The 18,708-nt window shown below is 37.1% G+C and overlaps 1 protein-coding gene and 1 pseudogene across 1 annotated transcript in view; one reads left to right on the forward strand and one right to left on the reverse strand.

Moving 5' to 3' along the window:
- Nucleotides 1-18,708, reverse strand: part of ATP8B4 (ATPase phospholipid transporting 8B4 (putative)) — a 264,877-nt gene that overhangs the window by 128,578 nt on the left and 117,591 nt on the right. The window contains exons 10-12 of the mRNA XM_025390477.1: nucleotides 11,559-11,717; nucleotides 5,645-5,733; nucleotides 2,915-3,111 (exon numbers count right to left, since the gene is read on the reverse strand). Of these exons, the coding sequence (XP_025246262.1) occupies nucleotides 2,915-3,111; nucleotides 5,645-5,733; nucleotides 11,559-11,717 (445 nt within the window). The remainder of the gene's footprint in view (nucleotides 1-2,914; nucleotides 3,112-5,644; nucleotides 5,734-11,558; nucleotides 11,718-18,708) is intronic.
- Nucleotides 6,892-7,014, forward strand: LOC112628086 (annotated as a pseudogene).

The raw sequence follows: 18,708 nt of genomic DNA on the forward strand, positions 1-18,708 counted from the left end.
AAGTCTGAAGAGAAAATGGGCATCGTTTTTGTTTGGGAAAAGAGGATTCAGAAGAGCCACAGTGGAACATTCAGCTCTTTCTTTTACAATAGCAGAGAAAAGGAGAAAAATATTCAGAGTTAGCATACTCTGGCCACTTAGTGTTTTCTGCCTGAATACTCGCAGAACAGAGCTTATGATTTCACCCAGTCTCGGGCAAAACAAGCAACACAGAAATGAACTCCTATTACTTTGGAAAGAACACTCAAAAGCTAATTCCTTGGGGAAACAATGGCTGCATTTCTTAAGATTATGTATTTTTTAAAAAACTGTAGCTGGGTCCGCCTTAACACAACAGATAAACAAATTGACAACATAGAAACATCCTACCAAAATAAATGTCCTTTCCTCGCCAGGAATTGTTAACCATTCAAAGCAAATACTGAACTTCTATCCTCAAGTGACATATGGCACTAATTTACTCTTTGTACATATTCTAAAGCCTAATAGAAGCTTTGGCAGAAGGTCTTCATCATTCTGGACAGAAATACCTGGGAGTTCTCTTTTTCTATGTCTCAATCTTTAGGACTGCGTAACCTGAAATTCCTTGGAATGCTTTTTCCCTCGAGTTAAGATCAGAATCACTGTACTTATTTGGCGAGAGAAAGGCTCTCATTTGTCTTCGTAATTTCCATGCCTTACAACTAGGACAGAACTCTGGACTCTTTTTTTTCTTTTGATTTCTTCACTGAGTAATAAATCATACATAGCTTAGGGATAGAGGAAAACACTGTCCCAACTCTCAGAAGACTTCTGTCCCTCATTAGCTCACGATCCTGAGCAAATCCTCTCATCATTTTGAAAGCAGTTCAGCAAATCCTACTTCATAAGATTGTTGGGCAACATGAATGAGATAAAGTATGTGGACATGTAAAATATAAAATGCTAAAAAAAAGAGAAAAGCATTCACAGAGTCTTAAAGTATCATATTTCATGGTATATTACAGAACATTAGTAATTTTGAAAATTATAAGAATGCATAAGAAAGTAGTTTTTAAGTGATAAAGTATCATGCTGAATCACTTTATATATATATATATATATATATATACACATATATATATATATATATACACACATATAAATAATGTTTCCTAAAGGTAAGGTGGTATTATGTGGAGGATAAAGCAACTCAGAAATTAATCTTTTAATCCCTTTTTTTAATGGGGAAGCACATATTTGACAAACTAACCAAGGCACAGAGAAGTCAAGCACTTTCTCCAAGGTCACACAGCTTTTAGTGGCAGTACCAAGACCAGAAACTGGGTTTGGACTATTACAAATATGTTTTCTGTCTAATGAACCATGGCACATTAGAAGTATAAGGAATGCCAAACTGAGAATCTACCTTTGGTATCATTTAAAAAAAAAAAAAAATCAATCTTTCAAATCATTCAATGAAAATGCCAATGTTCTTCAAAGAAAGAATGTATACAGAATATACATCCTTCGTGAGGACATATGAAAGCAGATGGAAAGCCACTATGCACATTTATTACTCATTTAGGACATAAAGGAATGCTATAAAAGCTGACTGTAGCTCTTCCGGCAAAAAGCAGGATTTATTACAGACTTTATAATTGGATACAAGCATGAGAGGTCCTCAAAATCAAAGATGAGCCAGTAGGATATAGTTTAAATAGAGCCTCTCTGACCACAGCTCCAGAGAGCCCAAAGCAATTTGTGGTATTGTGGCCACATGCCACTACTTCAAGTCAATTTCCCACAACTTGGCATTTCAGTTTCCTGACCACTATCCAAAACAAGGGTGGATTTTGTGCATTAAACTTCCCTTGCTTCATCATAGCTAGGTTTTTGAAGAGAGATAAAAAGGGGTGCATAAAAATAAGTGGGGATTTAGAGCTGATGATTTTGTGTATTGTTGAAGTATTGATGATGAGAAGTGTCAAACAACCAAGTCCCATCTTGGCTCCAGTGTTTTTGGGACAGTCTGGCTCAGTCTTGTTAGGATCGGGATCAAGAATGTCCCAGGTACAGATTCTAGGGCCAATTTCTAATACTTATCAAATACACACACATATACATATATGCATATACATGTATCTAAATAAAGAGGTGTGTGTGTGTGTTCTTTGTGTATGTAGAGAGACAGAGAGGCAAAAAGAGAGACCACCTTAGCTCTAATTTATGGGATCAAATCTAATCCTGACAGATCAAATTGTAGTAGAAGTTATAAATCATACTTCTTATCTTACAATGGACTAGCATCACCTACTATATTTTAACTCCTTTATGTATGTACTTATAGTTACTAATAATAATAGGAAAAGCTAATATTCATTAAGCTTTTATAATGTGTTAGGAATTCTTAGAGCTTTATAGGCATGTATTCACTCCTCATACAATCCTATGAGGTAGAACTATAATTTTCTTCATTTTTAAAATGAGGGAACTGAGGCACTAGAAGACGAAGTTACTTGCCCAAGATTATGGAGCTAGTAAGTGGTAGAACAGGACCTGAATCCATGTATCTATAGAGCCAGTCTAGTGGCAAAGAGGCACCCTCTCTATAGATCTCCCCAATGTTCTTCCTTTTCTTACTCAAAATTAACCAATTCTAATTGATCAGGTTACATGAGATTATATTGTAGTCCATGTCTTACAGAGAAAAACATTTCTAAGAAACCAAATCAAATCAAGAAGAAAATGAACCACATTTATTATAATTTGAAAACATAAAAGTTAAACAGATTAAACAGCTAAGCTGTCCCATTTGAAACAGATGTCGCAAATCATAAGCAGTTAAGAGCAAGATATCTATTGCACTGCTGAAATTTTAAAACAAACAAAAATGATTACTGGAAACAAAGGTTTGGATGAAATTATTTCATTAAAATATAAACTCTCATCTTACCTCACATATAAGGAAATGGGTACAACTGTATTGAGAATAATAATATATGACCAGAATGTTAAGAATCCGGAGAACACAGAGCTCTTCTCTCCTTCATTCCAAAAGAGGAAAGTTCTAAATTGGTCCCCAATTTGACTCTCCCAGATTGAATTTCCTATTGCAAGAATAATTCCCAAGCATATCAGAAACCCAAAAATCTGAAATAAGATAGAAGTCTGGTTAAGGTTAACTTGAACCCAAAATTAGTCATATCAACATGATCTAATTATGCATCTAACTCCAAGAAATAGTCATTTGAAAAGCAAGTATGCAAACCTCTTCTTACCATTAGTCATATGAATAAAATTTCAAATTTTTATGTCAGGAACTCAGCTAAATATTTTACATACATTTTCTCACTGAATCTGCCCATTGACGCTCTAAGATGGGAACAGTCATTATTCCCACTTTACAGTTTAAAAACAAAGTAAAATAGAAGCACCATAAAGACTATGTAACTTGTCTATGTTCACATAGTTAACAACTTCACATCCTCAATTTGTGGTAAGTAGGTATATTTAGGTGGCTTAATTAAAGGAGACCATATGCACTGATTTGCCCTGGATGGCCCCAGTTTACAACCATTGTCCAGATGTAATAGTAATCATGTTGCATTTCACCTTCAAAAGTGTCCTGTTTGGATGATAAATTATATGGCCACCCAAGGCATAAATGCAAAAGAAAATATCAGTGATAAAGAACAATTTCAGACTAACCAAGTCTCTTGGCTATAGATCTGGCTACACAATCCTTACTTGAGGTCAACAAGAAATGTAAGGATAACTAAAATACTTCATGACATGTATACTTTACTTTTAGGATATAAATGTGGGAAGCAACTTGAAAACCATTAGCAGACACTTACATTGTTATTAGTAACAGAATTAGAAAAACACATATTTGTAGGTATAACAACTAGAGAGACAACAAGGTCAATCTACAGTGAGTCTAAAACCCTTCCTGGGAAAGGAAAGGCCACAGACTCAGTGAACATGGTTAAGACCTGAGTTGAAGAAGATGTTGCGGAGACTTTGTTCAGCTAAGTGTCACACTATGTTGGGAGCTGAGACCAGCCAATGTTGAGGGAAGAGTAGGGCTAGAGAACAGAAATGGATTTTCCTCTATTTCCTTTGTCTTCCAAGAAAGAATATTCAGAAATTCTAGAGCTGCTTTCTTCCTTATTCCATAATATGGGCATGTAAGAATAGGTGTATAAGAAGAAAAGATTGGGAAAAGTCTGATTTAAAGTATATTAGAAAACCATATATGAGAGAAAAGTAGGACTGTGAATCCCCAAAACTTCTATGACTTTGGTACCTATATTATAGTACCCTCTTTAATGGCTGAGACTACAAATTAATTAAACATGACTTTAGAGCATTAAAATTTAATGTAAAATACATTAAATGCCATAATTTAAGAATTGATTTGGCTTATAACTCCCCAATGGATCATCCTATTTTCTAGCATGAAAGATAGGGTCAGTTTGCTCTGTGGTGGGTAGACACACCATGCATGCCCTGAAGTGGAGTCAGGGCTATTTAAATGAGAAATTCCTTGGGGGCAGAAGGGTAACAAACCCTTATGGGCATGTCTTCTTGGTCTCATAGGCTCTGTATGAAGGTGACTGGTATTGCTGGAGAAAACCCCAGGTCTGCAGGTGATACTGAAAGTAAAACACAAAGCCTGGCCAATATTTTGTGCACAGCAAGTGCTAATTTCCTTCTTTCCTTATTCAGAGTACAACTATTACATATCAGGTAAGCAAATACATATTGAGCTCAGATTCTTTATGATTGTGAGCCCGTGATAGGGTACATGTGAAAACATGGTTTGAAGTCACAGTCTTTATATTTTAAAGTGGCTGTCTTCGAATTTTACCCCTATACAAGCAGACAAAGTAGTATTACACAAAGACTAGATATTATATCAATAATAAGAGGTAGCACAGGCTTAACTGACAAAAGGATGGAATGTAAGGAATATCTGAATATTTTTGGTAATTGGGTGGTAGAGAAGATCATTTCAAAAGAATCAGAAGTAAAAAGCAAACAAACAAACAAAAAAACAGTTAATAAGAGAAAGATAATCATGAGCTAAGGAGGTTAGAGGTCTCTGTGAAGGAGGAGAACTGTGAGGTGGGGCTCAAAGGATTCATAACCAGAACCACCTACATAATTTTCAGGGTTCAGTGCAAAATGAAAATGTGGGACCTTCTGTTCTAAAAGTATTAAGAATTTCTAGATGGCAACAGAAGTTCAATAAACCAAACATAAGGCCCTCTGAGTGTGGGGCCCTGTGTGGTTACACAGATTACACGCCCATGAAGCCAGCCTTGCCCACCATAAGCTATATATAGAGGATCTGAAAAAAAGTAAGATAACAAAAACACCAAACTGCCTTAAAAACTATGTTTGGTTTTCCAAAAACAAATCCTTGGGATATGGGGAATTTGCAAGACCATGAATACTTCCATAAACACTAACCTACCTCTCATGATAAATTCTACCACTGATTGAGAAATTAGCATAATCTAGAAAATAGAAGGCAGTGTAACTGAGCCTCAAATGCAAAATCCCCAAAAACAAACTCCACAAGGAGAATATAGGCTTCTTAAAGAATTCCCAGCAAGATACAGTAAATATATTAAGATAACAATGACTAGTGATATTGCCTAGTTTTGTAACTTACCCATAGTACTAGAGTATTCATCAATCTATCAATGCTTGTCCTTTTAAACTTTGTCTTACCACTATTCTGCATTAGTTTAGTGTCAGGACCTGCAAAAACAAAAAAAGTAAATAACTTTGAAATGATATGATTATGTATTCTTATTCTTATTATTGCTCACATCAAATGTCTCTGAAAGAAAAAAATATATATTTTCCACAATAATTTAACTTTTATTAAGAGCAAGGGCCATTAAATTGTATACGATTCTCAACAATTAGGTTAACAACAATCCTGGAAACTGCAAGAGATGTGGTCTTCTTAGACCAGGATAAATACAGTCAGAACTTGTAGTTGATAGGTTTAAGTAAAGCTATTTTTTCAAAGTCTATGCACAAACAGGCTTCTAGTTTGACATAGTTAAAGATAACACAGTCAAGAAAAGTGAGGAATAATTTGGAAATATTAAAAAGAATGCAGCAACAAACACAATTCAGAACACTAAGGTAAAAAATGGAAAAATAAGAAATCAAATTCTAGATCTGTTTCCCAAAAAGATTTGAGGTCCCTTTGAAGGAGAAACTAGAATAGCCCCCAAAATACATAAGCAAGTAATTTAAACCTTTATTGTGTATCATATACTGCATGTATATAATATGTAATTTTTGCAAAGATAAGAACTGTCTTAAACGTTGTGTTAGATTTATTTCAGGTAATTACATTATCCCATGATATGTGCCTTGTTCCCAGAATTCTAAGCATATAATCAACTGCTTTAGAAGTGGGTTATCAGATGATGAACAAATAAAAATATTGAAAAATATTGTTAAAGAAATTCCTTGTGGACAGAGAAAACGCTAAATAAAAGCAATTAAGTTTTAATTAAAGCTAATTTCTCTAGTGTTTCCTCTCCATGTAGTCTTCTCATGATTTTCAATCCATAGAGCCATTTAATATAGGAGAAAGGGGGAAATTAAAGAAAGGAGAAAAGGGAGGCACACCCAAAATTATATACCACTCCAGAAGTCAGGGAAGGATAGGCACATCCTTAAAAGACTTTCCTTTATGTAAGAGAAAAACAGAAGCAATAATTGAGGTTTCATAACAATTCATTGTCTTAAGTTGGAAATTGCATCCCAGTGTCCTATTCCTAGCTACTGCTGTGTATAGGAGACCACCCACATTTTCTCAGAATCATTTATTAAAATCATATGAACATTGAGGATGGGAAATATTTCTTTTATGGTAAAGATCACAAAGGCCAAATAGTCTGCAACCATAGCACCCTGAACATACTTGATCTCATCTGATCTCAGAAGCTAAGCTAAGCAGGTCAGGCCTGGTTAGTACTTGGATGGGAGACTGCCTGGGGATACTTGGTGCTGTAGGCTTTAAAAAAAAAACACATAAAGTTTGTGGTTGCTAAAAACTGAAATAAGGAAAGACCAGTTAGGTGCTGAAAATGTACATTTCATTAAGCACACAAATGCACACAGACTAATAAGGAATCCTCTTTATGGATTGTTAAGCACTTATGTAAATATAACCACAAGTGTTTATATGCACATCTCTTCTTCTCATTGTCAAAGACCCTGAAAGAATTTTCTGCACTCAACAGCCTCTGTTTTCTTATCTCCCACTCGTTACTCAACCTAGTCTCTGGGCCAATTACAACACCAAAACAGATCTGGTGTTATCATCAATATCCTCCATAACTTCTTGACCACTCAGCAATCTTTGACACTGTTGACTATGCCATCTTTTTGAAACATACTCTCCCTTTAGCTTCTGTGTTATAATGTTCTCCTGCTTTCCTTCCTACCTCTTTGGTAGCTCCTTTCCTGTCTTCCGTGATACTTACCCTCCTTTCTCTTTACCCACTTACTAAAGACTGAGAATCCTTAAGACTCAGGCATAGGTCACCTTATCTTCTTACTCAATCTTCCCTGGACAATGTCACCTAAGACTGTAGCTTTAAGACTAATAGTTTTAATAATATAGACAAGATGTGTATCCCCAGCTCATGCTGTTCCTCTGAGCTCTAAATCCATATATTTAAACCTACGTATTGTGTTGCCTGTATATTTCCATCTGGATTCTTCTAAGGCTTCTCAAGTGGCCCTTGTCCCATCTAGCTTACAATCTTTCTCCAAGCTTCTTATCTCAGTATCATCACCATCCGTCCAGTTGTGAAGATTGGAAGAAACCTCGGTCATAGTGGATAACTTTATCATCCTCACCTTCAAACCTGGTCATCAAAGGTTGTCAATTCAACTTTCTAAAAGCCTTCTGAATTTATCTACTTCCCTTTCCTTTCACAATCTCCGCCCTAATCTAAGGGACTGTCATCTCTCAACTGTAAAAACCTAGAAACTTTGTCTCCCTGCATCCACTCTGCCCCCAAAACTAACCACTATTTTTCCTCCTCCCCAACCCCAGGACCTGCTGTCTATTTACAAGCATTTACAAACATTACAAACAGTTTTGGCAAGATTAAGCCTTTCACAATTAACACATATATACCCCACCTGTTTGACAACTTACAATGGTGTCCCGAAGCTCTTAGGATAAAGATCAAAATTCTGGATACTGACCACAAGGTCTACCAGCGTGATCTAGCCCCTATCCATGTCTCCAGTCCCATATCCATCTGTGTTCTCCATACCCCATACTGGTCTTCTTTTTTGACCTCACTTTCCTTACTCCTGCCACAGGGCCTTGGCCATTGATATGATTTTGGCTTGAGATGAATACCTCTTTCTCTCTCCTACCATACTGAAAATCATACGAGTGAAGGTACTACATTTGCTTTTGTTCACATTTTTAATCCCCAATGAGTAAGTAGGATAATGCCCAGCATATAGTAGACATTCAATAAATAATTTGTAAGTAAATTAATTTTTAAGTAAATTAATTTTTTGAACATCTACATTTCACCTATTATCTCAACTAATGCTTACAACAAACTAACAAATTAGGGACTCTTATCCTCAGTTCAATAATAATGAAACTGAGTTTAAAGAATTGAAATTGTGTGAGATTTCTCATCTAGTAAGTGTCAGAGTGAGAATTTGAACCTCGACGTAAGTAATTCTAAAGTTCTTGGTCTTTACTATTTTCTAAAACTATATGAAATAGTCAACCAATATCTAAGACTGTGTCTTATTCAGGATCCTAAAAGGAAATAGATGACACATCGAACAAAGATAATTGGAGGAGGTTTATTTATAAAGGAACTCTTCACAGAAAGCGTAGGTGGGATTATAGGGGAAACAAAAGGTTAGTGCATTAACGAAGGGCATGTAGCAATCAAGCTGTTTCTCCATCTGATCCAGAAGGGACGAAGGGAAAGAAAGGCTACTGGACCCTAAGGGAAAGAGGTGATAGGAATTTGCAGCCCTTAGAGTAAGAGTGGCCTTCTGCTGATAGATCTGGCCAGCCTGAAGTTACCATACAAGAATGCAGCCTGAAGGAGTAAATACCTTGACTGTAATCTCCTTTCTCCTTTTGATCTCGTCCTAGGGAGCCCTGAGACAAAGCCCAACCAGAAGCAGAAGTACAAGGTAACCTGTTAATATAAACCACACAAGTAAGCCTCCTAGGGCAGAAAGAAGGGTGGAAAAAGGTGAGAGGAAATCTGGAGAGGCAAACAGAAGACATCTAGGACAAAAATGCAGTGTGCACTCAAGATGGTACAGACTCCTAGAGACTGTTTAAATGAATATAATTCCTGCCCTCAGAAACAAGATTTTCTCCTCTCTTAAGCATAAAGAAGGCATTACCAGGGAAGTGTAGCCTAGCTGTTAATATATATTAGACCTTCATAAATAATACGTTTGTAAAGCAAACCATATCTGTGTCATCTATATTCCTTGCACAATTCCTAGTGGTAGGTATAACTAGAGTAATAATACAGAAAGAATACTTAATAATTCATTGGATATTTTTCATTAGACCTAGGTGTTGACCTGGAACTAGTTCCCCAACTAAATGTCTTAAGACTTAGAGGTTTTGCGACATCCGTTTGTACATCTCTGACACTGACGAAGCCAACCACTAATTCTTCTGTTTGCCAGCATTCTAATAAAGCTTTCTACCAACATTTGTAACCAGACTAAAGTCAATGCAGGCATGCTCTGCTTTACAAATATCCACTTGATAAGGTCCCCTGCAAGTGAATACCATGGCCAAATCACAAGAGAAGGGAGTATTCCCTCTCTCCCTGCTGCCTGCTGCCTGCTGCCAAAGTCCAGAGAGCACTAAGTTTTTCCAACTCTCAGCCTAGAGAGCAGGCTGGGTGCTCTGAATTAAATTTGAAAGGAGGGAGAAGCAGAAAAGGAAGGAAAATAACATTTGTCAAGCATCCTTTTCCATATGCATTATCTCACTGAGCACTTAAAATGACTCTAATGTACTCATTATTATCCCCATGTTACAGCAGAAAAAAAACTAAAGCTTAGGAGGTGTAAGTAACCAAAGCTTACAGTCCTATAGCTGGTAAAAATAATAATAATAATAACAATAAATAAAAAAAATAGTAATAAATCCAAACTCAGGTCTGCCCAATCGAAATTCTGTGAACTTTCTGTTACAATTCCTTGGAGGGAGGCCTGTTCAACTTACCAGCCAACTTCCATGTTTTTCAGAGCATTTTCCCATAAAGGAACCTTACAAAGAAGAACTTGGCCTCTCAGTAGTTCACAACAGCTGCCCTAGCATGAAACATTGCAGCTGAACTTGAGTCCTGAATTAGCCATTCCAAACAAGATCACAGAAACGCAAAGTTTGGGGCTTTATCCCATCCATAGGATGAAGCACTTCTATCTCTATGATGACAGGAAGCAAGTCAGGAGGGTATTTCCCATCAGAAGACCACGAAATTTCCCCATCATTAAGTAGGAAGTTAAAGGAATGTTCATGGACAAGCTTAGCTCTCTCTTTATCTGTGTAACGAAATATATGATCATATGTTTATTTCCCCAACTAAAACATAAAAGCTCATTTCTAGGGATTTCCCAGGTCTTTACAACGGCAGTGCCCCAAGCAGCAAGAGCACTGATAACACTGACAGCTGACAGTATTTAGAGGAATTGGGAGAACAATTCTAGGTTTGGAACACTTCTAAGATTTTAATGAACACTTTGTTGTTGTTGAGGAAGGTCAGTTAAGAAAAACATTCCAATTTTGATTGCACATAGTCAAGAGGCCCAAAACACATCTTAATTTGGTGTCACAATAAACAGGACTTTTAAAATCAAGGGCTGGCAATTGAAGCCATGAGTACAATTTGAGTGGCTTTATGAAATGGTGCTACTGTAAGCTTTCTTAGCAAGAGAGGGCCACCTTGGGCCTACATAAATAAAGCAGAGAAAAGAAATATGGTGGGCAAGAAGAGTAAGAGGCACCTCCCCCCCCCCCCCCCCCCCCCATCATGCACAGTCTTTCCAGAACCCACTCTCCTATTTACGAACAGTGGAAAAAGTTATGGAGTATAAACAGAAATGATTACAGGATCAAGAAGCCTTTTCCAAAAGGTCTGCTTGACCTTTGCAAACTACAAAATTAACTGCACAGCCAGGGGCTTTCTTTCATACTCTTACCCACTTTAAAGGCAGATTCATACATAAAATGACAAAGGTGATTAAGATGGGGTTAATAAAGAAAAATTAAGCAGTAGGTATCTAGCACCCACTGTCTAGTTAAAACTCCAGCATCTTTAAGAATAAGATGGCAGTAGTTCCTCATACAGCACGGCCACCTGTACTCTTTTCAGAGCAATGGTGTTTTCTCCTGGTGTCCTACAATCTGAAGCCAGCTCCAGAGCACTACTTCGCATGGAATGAAAGCACTGTGCTCATCAGAACTTGGAGAATCGTAGACTGTGCTAGTGTACGTTGCAGGAAAGGTTCCCATAGAGCTGGGTCACATGCTGTACCTGCAAAAATAACCATTCCAAAACACCAGCTGGTATTTCTCAGGATGCAGCCTCTCAGGATTATCTTCTCATTGTTGAGGGAGTGCTTGCTGTCTTTCCAAGAAAGGATTCCCATGAATTTATCTAACTTGTTGTTAGGCGCCTCACAGACAACAATCCCTGGAAAATAAAAAAACAAAACAAACCTCTTTACGACTCACCCAAAATTCTCTTCAGAAGCCCACAGCACTGTTTTACCACTGTTTCCCTTTAACAGCACGGGGTTACATACACAGAATTGTGCTAGAAAAAATAAGCTGGGAGGTAGAGAAATGGAAAGCCATCAACTATTTTGAAACACAGTTTTCTGTACTGTCCAAATAAAAATTTTAAAAAAAGAAAACAAATAACAACAGAAATCTTAAGAGCCATGGGATATTTTTTCTTTAAAAAAAAAAGAGCATATCTTTACTTCTAGTTTATAACAAATAATTTTTGAAAAGATAAAGCAGTGACTGTCCTAAAAGTTTCTCTTATTCCATCTCTTTCAGCTAAATGTGAACTTTTACACAGTTTAAAATAGCATACTTCCAGTCTCACAACAAAAGTTAACCATCTTTCTAAGCTCATAATCAGGATTTCAGAGGTCCTACTGTATTCCACCAGAAAGAAACCTGGGCCTTGTTTGCCACATGTGTCTGAGAATGCGTGTGACTCCTTTCAGCTGTTCTATGCTTCTTATCTTGATTAGATTCAGAGTTCTGGGGACTCTCAAAGGCACCATATAACTTGCCCCTAGAAGATGTTTCTAGTTTCTTTAATTCCAAACCAAAGGCATGCCCACTCCAAATCAACGAATCAATTCGTTCCATTATTTCAATATGAAAATATACATTTAGGATGGGGGTTCTCTAGATAGAAAAAGAAACCACAAAGAATCTTTCACGGACCCTATCACAAAACATAACTATTAGATTAATATACATATCCACTGCAAAAGGTGAGGAAAAATTATTATACATAATGAGTACAAAGACACGAAAGAACAGAATGGAGGGAGAGAGGAACAGAGGGAGGAAGGAAAAAAGAGAGGGGAGATATGAAAAAGGAAGCTGTGGTTAGATCCAGTCAGGATTTGAGTCGGAGTTGGGGGTGAGATTATACCTACAAAGTTCTCTCTCTCAAAAACAAACAAACAAAAATACATTCACATTTAATCAGAAGTCAAAAGGGCAAGTTGAAACAGAAAACGTAGCATTTGGAAAATAAAAAGGGGACTGTATCTTTAGCGCTGATTAAAGAGAAAGGGGACCAAGTAAGCCTAGAGATCTATATTACACTGACTCCATCCACTCTCCAAGCTGCCGTCTGAACTTAAAAGAGGCTTCTTAGGTGGGTCCCCTTTCTTCCTAGGATACCCCCTTTAAAACTACTAAACAGAGGTAACAGCAACCAGTCGCCACAAGGCTACTGGTCACTCCTGACCAACCAGATCACTAACAGCCCTTGCATTAAAAAAACAAAAGCAAATAAAACTGTGAAAGGAATGAGGGTCTCATGGCCTCAGGGCCGCTTTTCCAACCTCCACCTGTCTTTCCCCAGTATAACAAAAGTACTGCCTAAAGCCTTTCCACTCAGGCACTCACTGGCAGTTTCCCAGACATCCCTATTTCCCACTGCTAAATAGAGACTACTGGCAGGAGGATTTGGATAAGACAAATAACCTTGCCAAGGGAAGGGGCTGAATTCTGGTTAGCTCCATTATGGCCTATCACTGATAGTAAAAAGTAAATTAAAACCGATTTAAACTGGCTCAAGATGTTTGGACAACTATGTTGTAGATGGGGAGACATTTTCAGAATTCAATATCTTTTCTTCTTGACCAATTTTCACTCTGAATTGTAAAATCTTGAATTGGCTATCACCAGCAAAATCTACATAAAATAACAGGTTAACAGTAACACTTAAAGTTTATTTCAGATTCTTGACCCAAGACTCAATTTCTCAGGCTTCAAACTGAGCCACTTAAAAAAAAAAAAAAAAATGTGCTTTGGGCAAAAACAACATGATATGCAATCCCTGCCAAAAGGAATATAAAAAACAGGTTCATTTGATCATTTCTATTGTCGTAAGCAAAGACTGACATGGAGGCAAATACAGCCTTAAACACGTTGGCTCGCTCCTTGCTGGCCTCACACCAAGGGTGTGGTTCTAGACAGGAACAGGCAGTAGGGCCAAGGGGTACTGCCTGGGTTCTTGGAGGCTAAGCCCCAATTCAGCCTTTCTCAAAGAGTGTGGTCTCGGTGATGTAAGTTCTAAATACAGGCCCCAGTCAAAACAAAATGGTGGGAACAAAGCCAAACTACATTTGTTTTTATCATTAGAAGTGCTCGGCTTCCCCTTTTTAAGCTCTATTAGCATAAAACACACACTTCCCAATTTCTTTTGTACCACTTTCCAAAAGGGATGAACAGATTCCTTTGAAGGGAGCACTGTATTCACCTTTGTATTCCTATAAACTATTATACTATCTACATAATAGGATCTTTGTCGAAGAGATGGATAGAAAAAATTTCAGATGATTTCAAGAGAGAGGTTAAGAGATGAGATGGATATGAGAGCAGATCTAAGAAAAATGGACAAAGTAGGTATATTTCCATGATAGTGATGAAGGACTAGAAAACCAAATAGCCGAGGCACAACAGGCGGGGCTTAGTTTCTGGCCTAAATCTAACGGGAGCCGAGTAGATCGGAGAGTACTGAAAACAGGTGGGAGCATTAAAGTGCATTAGAAGCAGCCAAAATGAGAGCCTAGCCATGAAGCATAACAAGGATGAGGGGAAAGCTCTCTTAGGACCCTTCTTCCTTTTGCTAGTTCAATCAGAGAAGAGAAAGAGGATGTAAATGGTCAGTTTGACAATCGATGAGGAAACAGTTTAGGAAAAAATCACATCATTTCTCACATAGTCATTTATTGAATACATATTTGGAGCACAAAGTCATCTTTAATGGGCAATAATAAAGCTGGAAGAAAATCACGTCAATAATGAAGTCTAAATACAATCAAACTAGCTGCTCATATCTGTTTGACCCTCTGAAGAGAAGACATGAAAGCAGATTGCAATCTATCCATTTGACACTCACACAGAAATACTCTAGACCCACACTGAAAAAAATCTACAGGATCTCATTCTGGACCTTCCTAAGCATTCTAGATTTAGTCAGCCGGATTGTTGGTTAATTACCAACTCGACAGACTTCTCGAGTTAAGTATTAACCTCAAAGAGAAAGTCTGCAGCTTATCATAAACATGGAACTCAGTGCCCAATATTCTATGATTTTCCAGAGAAGCTGGCTTCATCTCTTTGTGTACATTATTAATAGAAATAGTTACTGATTATCTGTACTGCAACTCTTCCATAAGACAAATTATCCAGCAAATAAAACATCAATATTGCTGTTCAATAATTTCTCTAGCCAAGAGTTTCTTAGCATTTTAGAGATTGCCCACTACTGTTTGCCCTGAAGATTGTGACAAATATTTATTTATTTTCTTAGAAAGAAGAGTGTCACCTTCCTATTTTCTAAAGCTTCTTTACTCTTCAACTGTCAAGGTTCACCCATCCATCATTACCATAATGGCATGTCGGCACCAGCAGTAAAGATTCCGCCTTTACATGGAATCTATGCCTCATGCGTCAGCTGTGCTGTTGGGGTGTGCTCCTGTCCAGGTGAATAGGAAAGCTATCTGGTAAGCAAAAAAACTCACAAGATGCTAACCAAGCTATTTTATTTTTTTAACCAAAAAGAGATGCTTATTTTTCCATGTTTTAATTACACACATGCTATTCTTTAGAAAGAACCACAAAATATACAAGGATTCCTGAATAAAGAGTCAACCTTTCCCTGGTTCAGAATTCAGCATTAACAGTCATACAAAATATGTAAACTTGTCAGGAGTTGCAGAAAACAGATCTCAGTTCAGTCAGTAACAATATGCAAAAGATTCTTAAACACATTTCGACAATTTACATCCGGGGATTTCCCCAAGGAATAAGAATGTCCAGTTTACATAATAATAATTGACAAGTATTTCAGTTACTTGTTTATAAAAGCTTTTCAATTCCCATAAGACTTTAACATGAAAATCAAGGCCCACTCAATCTCTTTTTATATTATATTTGATCTACAATGTTAGATCAAGTTATGTATCTTTTCTTACAAAATTCAAGAGACCATAAATCATTTTTTTCTGATGTTTGAAATGTATAAAAATATTTGCATGAGAACTTTTCAAATAAATGGATTTACCTGCCAAAACCCAACTCTCTTGTGTGCACTGATCTCTACATTTGGCCAAGTCTTCTATAAACTCTTGTCAGGGATCTTGACATTCAAAATCACTGAGAACATTGCTACGTTTTAAAAATATGATGACCTCATCCTTGTCCTGGATGGACTTGATCTCTGGTAATTAATTTTGTACCTTCAGGTTTAGAATATTTTAAAATTTCATTTATTTCCCTAATCAGGAGCTAAGCTCTTGTGCTAATTTTCCCTAACTTTCCAATGCTGTCTTTCTACTTTGGTTTACAACCTGGGGTTTTGTGTCCTTTTGTGTCCTTTGTAAAATAGGCTTTGCCAAAAGTCCAGGGTTCACAGTCTGGCTTCTCCACTTAACAGCCATATGACACTGGGAAAGTTAATCAATTTACCTTGGTCTCAGATTCTTTATCCATAAATTGAGCTAACAATAATCTCTTCCTTCAAGAGTTGTAAGGGTTTAACAAGATAATGTGTGCAATTACTCAGCATGGTGCCTGGTACATAGGGAGCTCTTGCTCACATATCAACATCAAGTTTAGGGCCTGAGAACTTTAGGACCTTTACCTAATCAAAGGCTTCTTTAGGGATGAGACTTTTTTCAAGTCTGTCTTCTCCCCTGGGAAATAAGCTCTAAAAAAGCATGGCCTGAGCCTGACTTATTAACCATTGTATCCTAGGCTTGACAAATCCCTTGGCCTTGTGTTAAACATACATTTGCTAAATGAATAATGGGTGACTGTACACATATGGATGAAAGAAATCAGCTCACCAGAAAGACACTATCTTTGAATATAGATGCAAAAGTGAGGAGGCAGAGAGACTCACCAGAGACATCCTGAGGTTTCAACCCATCTCAGTTCTGACCCTATGTGTCCGAAACGTGGAGTCCCCAGTGGGAACTTCTCTGGAGATAGGAGTGGGAAATTCAGGTCTTTAGATACTTGGAAGATGTGCTTTTATGATTCAAGGACAGAAAACTGTAATTTGGTGCTAAAGAAAGTATTTGGCAAGTCTCAGAAGAAAAAACACACAGTAACCAGAAGCAAAAATAATGCCATACCCAGATTTGCCCAGAAGTCACAAATTAAAACATATACTTAGCACAGATAGAACATGGTAAAGAGTGTGCCTCACATATCTGTCTCATCTATTATACCTTGCCAAAGCTAGCCAGGTCATTGTCAAACATACACAATGTTGATATCTTATTTTAATTTAAACTAAAGGATGCAATATCTGGTTTTGATTCCCATGAGTCAAGAAAGTCTTTTTCCAATCACCAGAGGAAAACCTGTAATCTATTGATATTTCATTAGGACAAAGGTGAATAAAGAAGACACAAAAAAGGGAGTAGAAAAAGAACAAGGAGCAAAGGATCAAAAGAACCTGGATAATATATGGAGAGATCATTTATAATTCTACATACTTTGTTTTGCATCTTGTACTTTGGAGGTACTTAATAAAGACTTAAACCAATTACTATGGAGAGAGTGATTAAAACAAAGATAAAGAATGACAGAAAAGTGACACTGCAGGTGGAGAAAATAGCTAAGATAAAAAGTGAAGGAGGAAGATGAGATGAGAACAGTAAGCAAGAATACAGGAAGGAAAAAAAGGAAAGAGAAGAATGGTGAAATGGAGTAGTTAGAAAACCATGTGCAGATAGTGGAGTGTGTGTGTGTGTGTGTGTGTGTGTGTGTGTGTGTGTGTGTGTGATATTAAAATTGAAATGCATAAATTAGGTCTTGGAAAGAAGTGGATGGAGAAAATAACTGAAGGCCAAGGAAAGCAAGAGCAATCATGGGAAGGATTTAGGGTTTATTAACTGTCGTAACTCTTTCAAAGGCTTCCATGCCACATCTTGCATCATCCTCTTGGTCTTTAAATTTGGCTGCTAACTGGGGGGAATCTAATTTGTATATTGTTTCTAATTTATTTTCCTTCAATTCATCTATTCATTCTTCTGATGCTTTCTTAGAAACAGGAAATTATATTTTTTATTTATTAGAATAAACCCATAAAACACCCTGTTGCCTTGAACTTTAAGGTAGATTGAAATGCAGCCCAAGATTTTAAAACAAAAAAGTAAACTTAACAGAAACCTGGATTTTAGCCCAGAAGTGTACCAGCCTCATGAATTTGGCATTACATGTTTTCTGAAGAGCTGACCACAGTTTAAGTATATATAATCATAAAAAAGGGAGGCTCTGTATTGCCTTTATTGGGGAAAACAATTCTTCATTGGGGATTTGGTGAGTTGCCCATTCTGTATGAAGTAAATTCAAGTCATATCTAGTAAGTAATAATTATTAACACACCTTAAAAGTAAATTTTGTGAAGTATTTTTAAATGGCTATTTTTATATATAAGCAAGTCCTTTAACTTCTCAAGACCTGTTACCTCATCTGTAAAATCTTAGGGGAGGAAAGTGTTTTCAGCCTGAGCAAAACCACTTGTATTGGTTTAAATTTGGAGCTACTGTGTTCCATTTTCTTACATCAGAAAGGATCTGAAGTAAAGACATTTTAAAACTACCATGCCAGCTGATCCCTCTCCCAGACACCTGCCTTCCAGGAGTAGAGGATCCAGCACTCCTTCTCAGTCCTTCTCACCCCATTGTTTCACACTCCCTTCCTAGTCTCTTTACGTTAGGCCTTTCCTTTGCCCTCCCATGTCTTTTTGGGGCCTGATGCTGGTCTTCCTCTTTGCCCCACACTGGAATTTATAACTATTTATTCATTTTCTGCTATAAGAAGAAGAAAAAGCCAAGCAGGGTATGGTGGATTGAGAGTATAAGGAGTCATGCTGAAGAGAGGGATACTTAGCCCCAATCCTGTAGTTCCAT

Source organism: Theropithecus gelada, chromosome 7a (genome assembly GCF_003255815.1).
Source record: "Theropithecus gelada isolate Dixy chromosome 7a, Tgel_1.0, whole genome shotgun sequence".
Classification (NCBI taxonomy): Eukaryota; Metazoa; Chordata; class Mammalia; order Primates; family Cercopithecidae; genus Theropithecus; species Theropithecus gelada.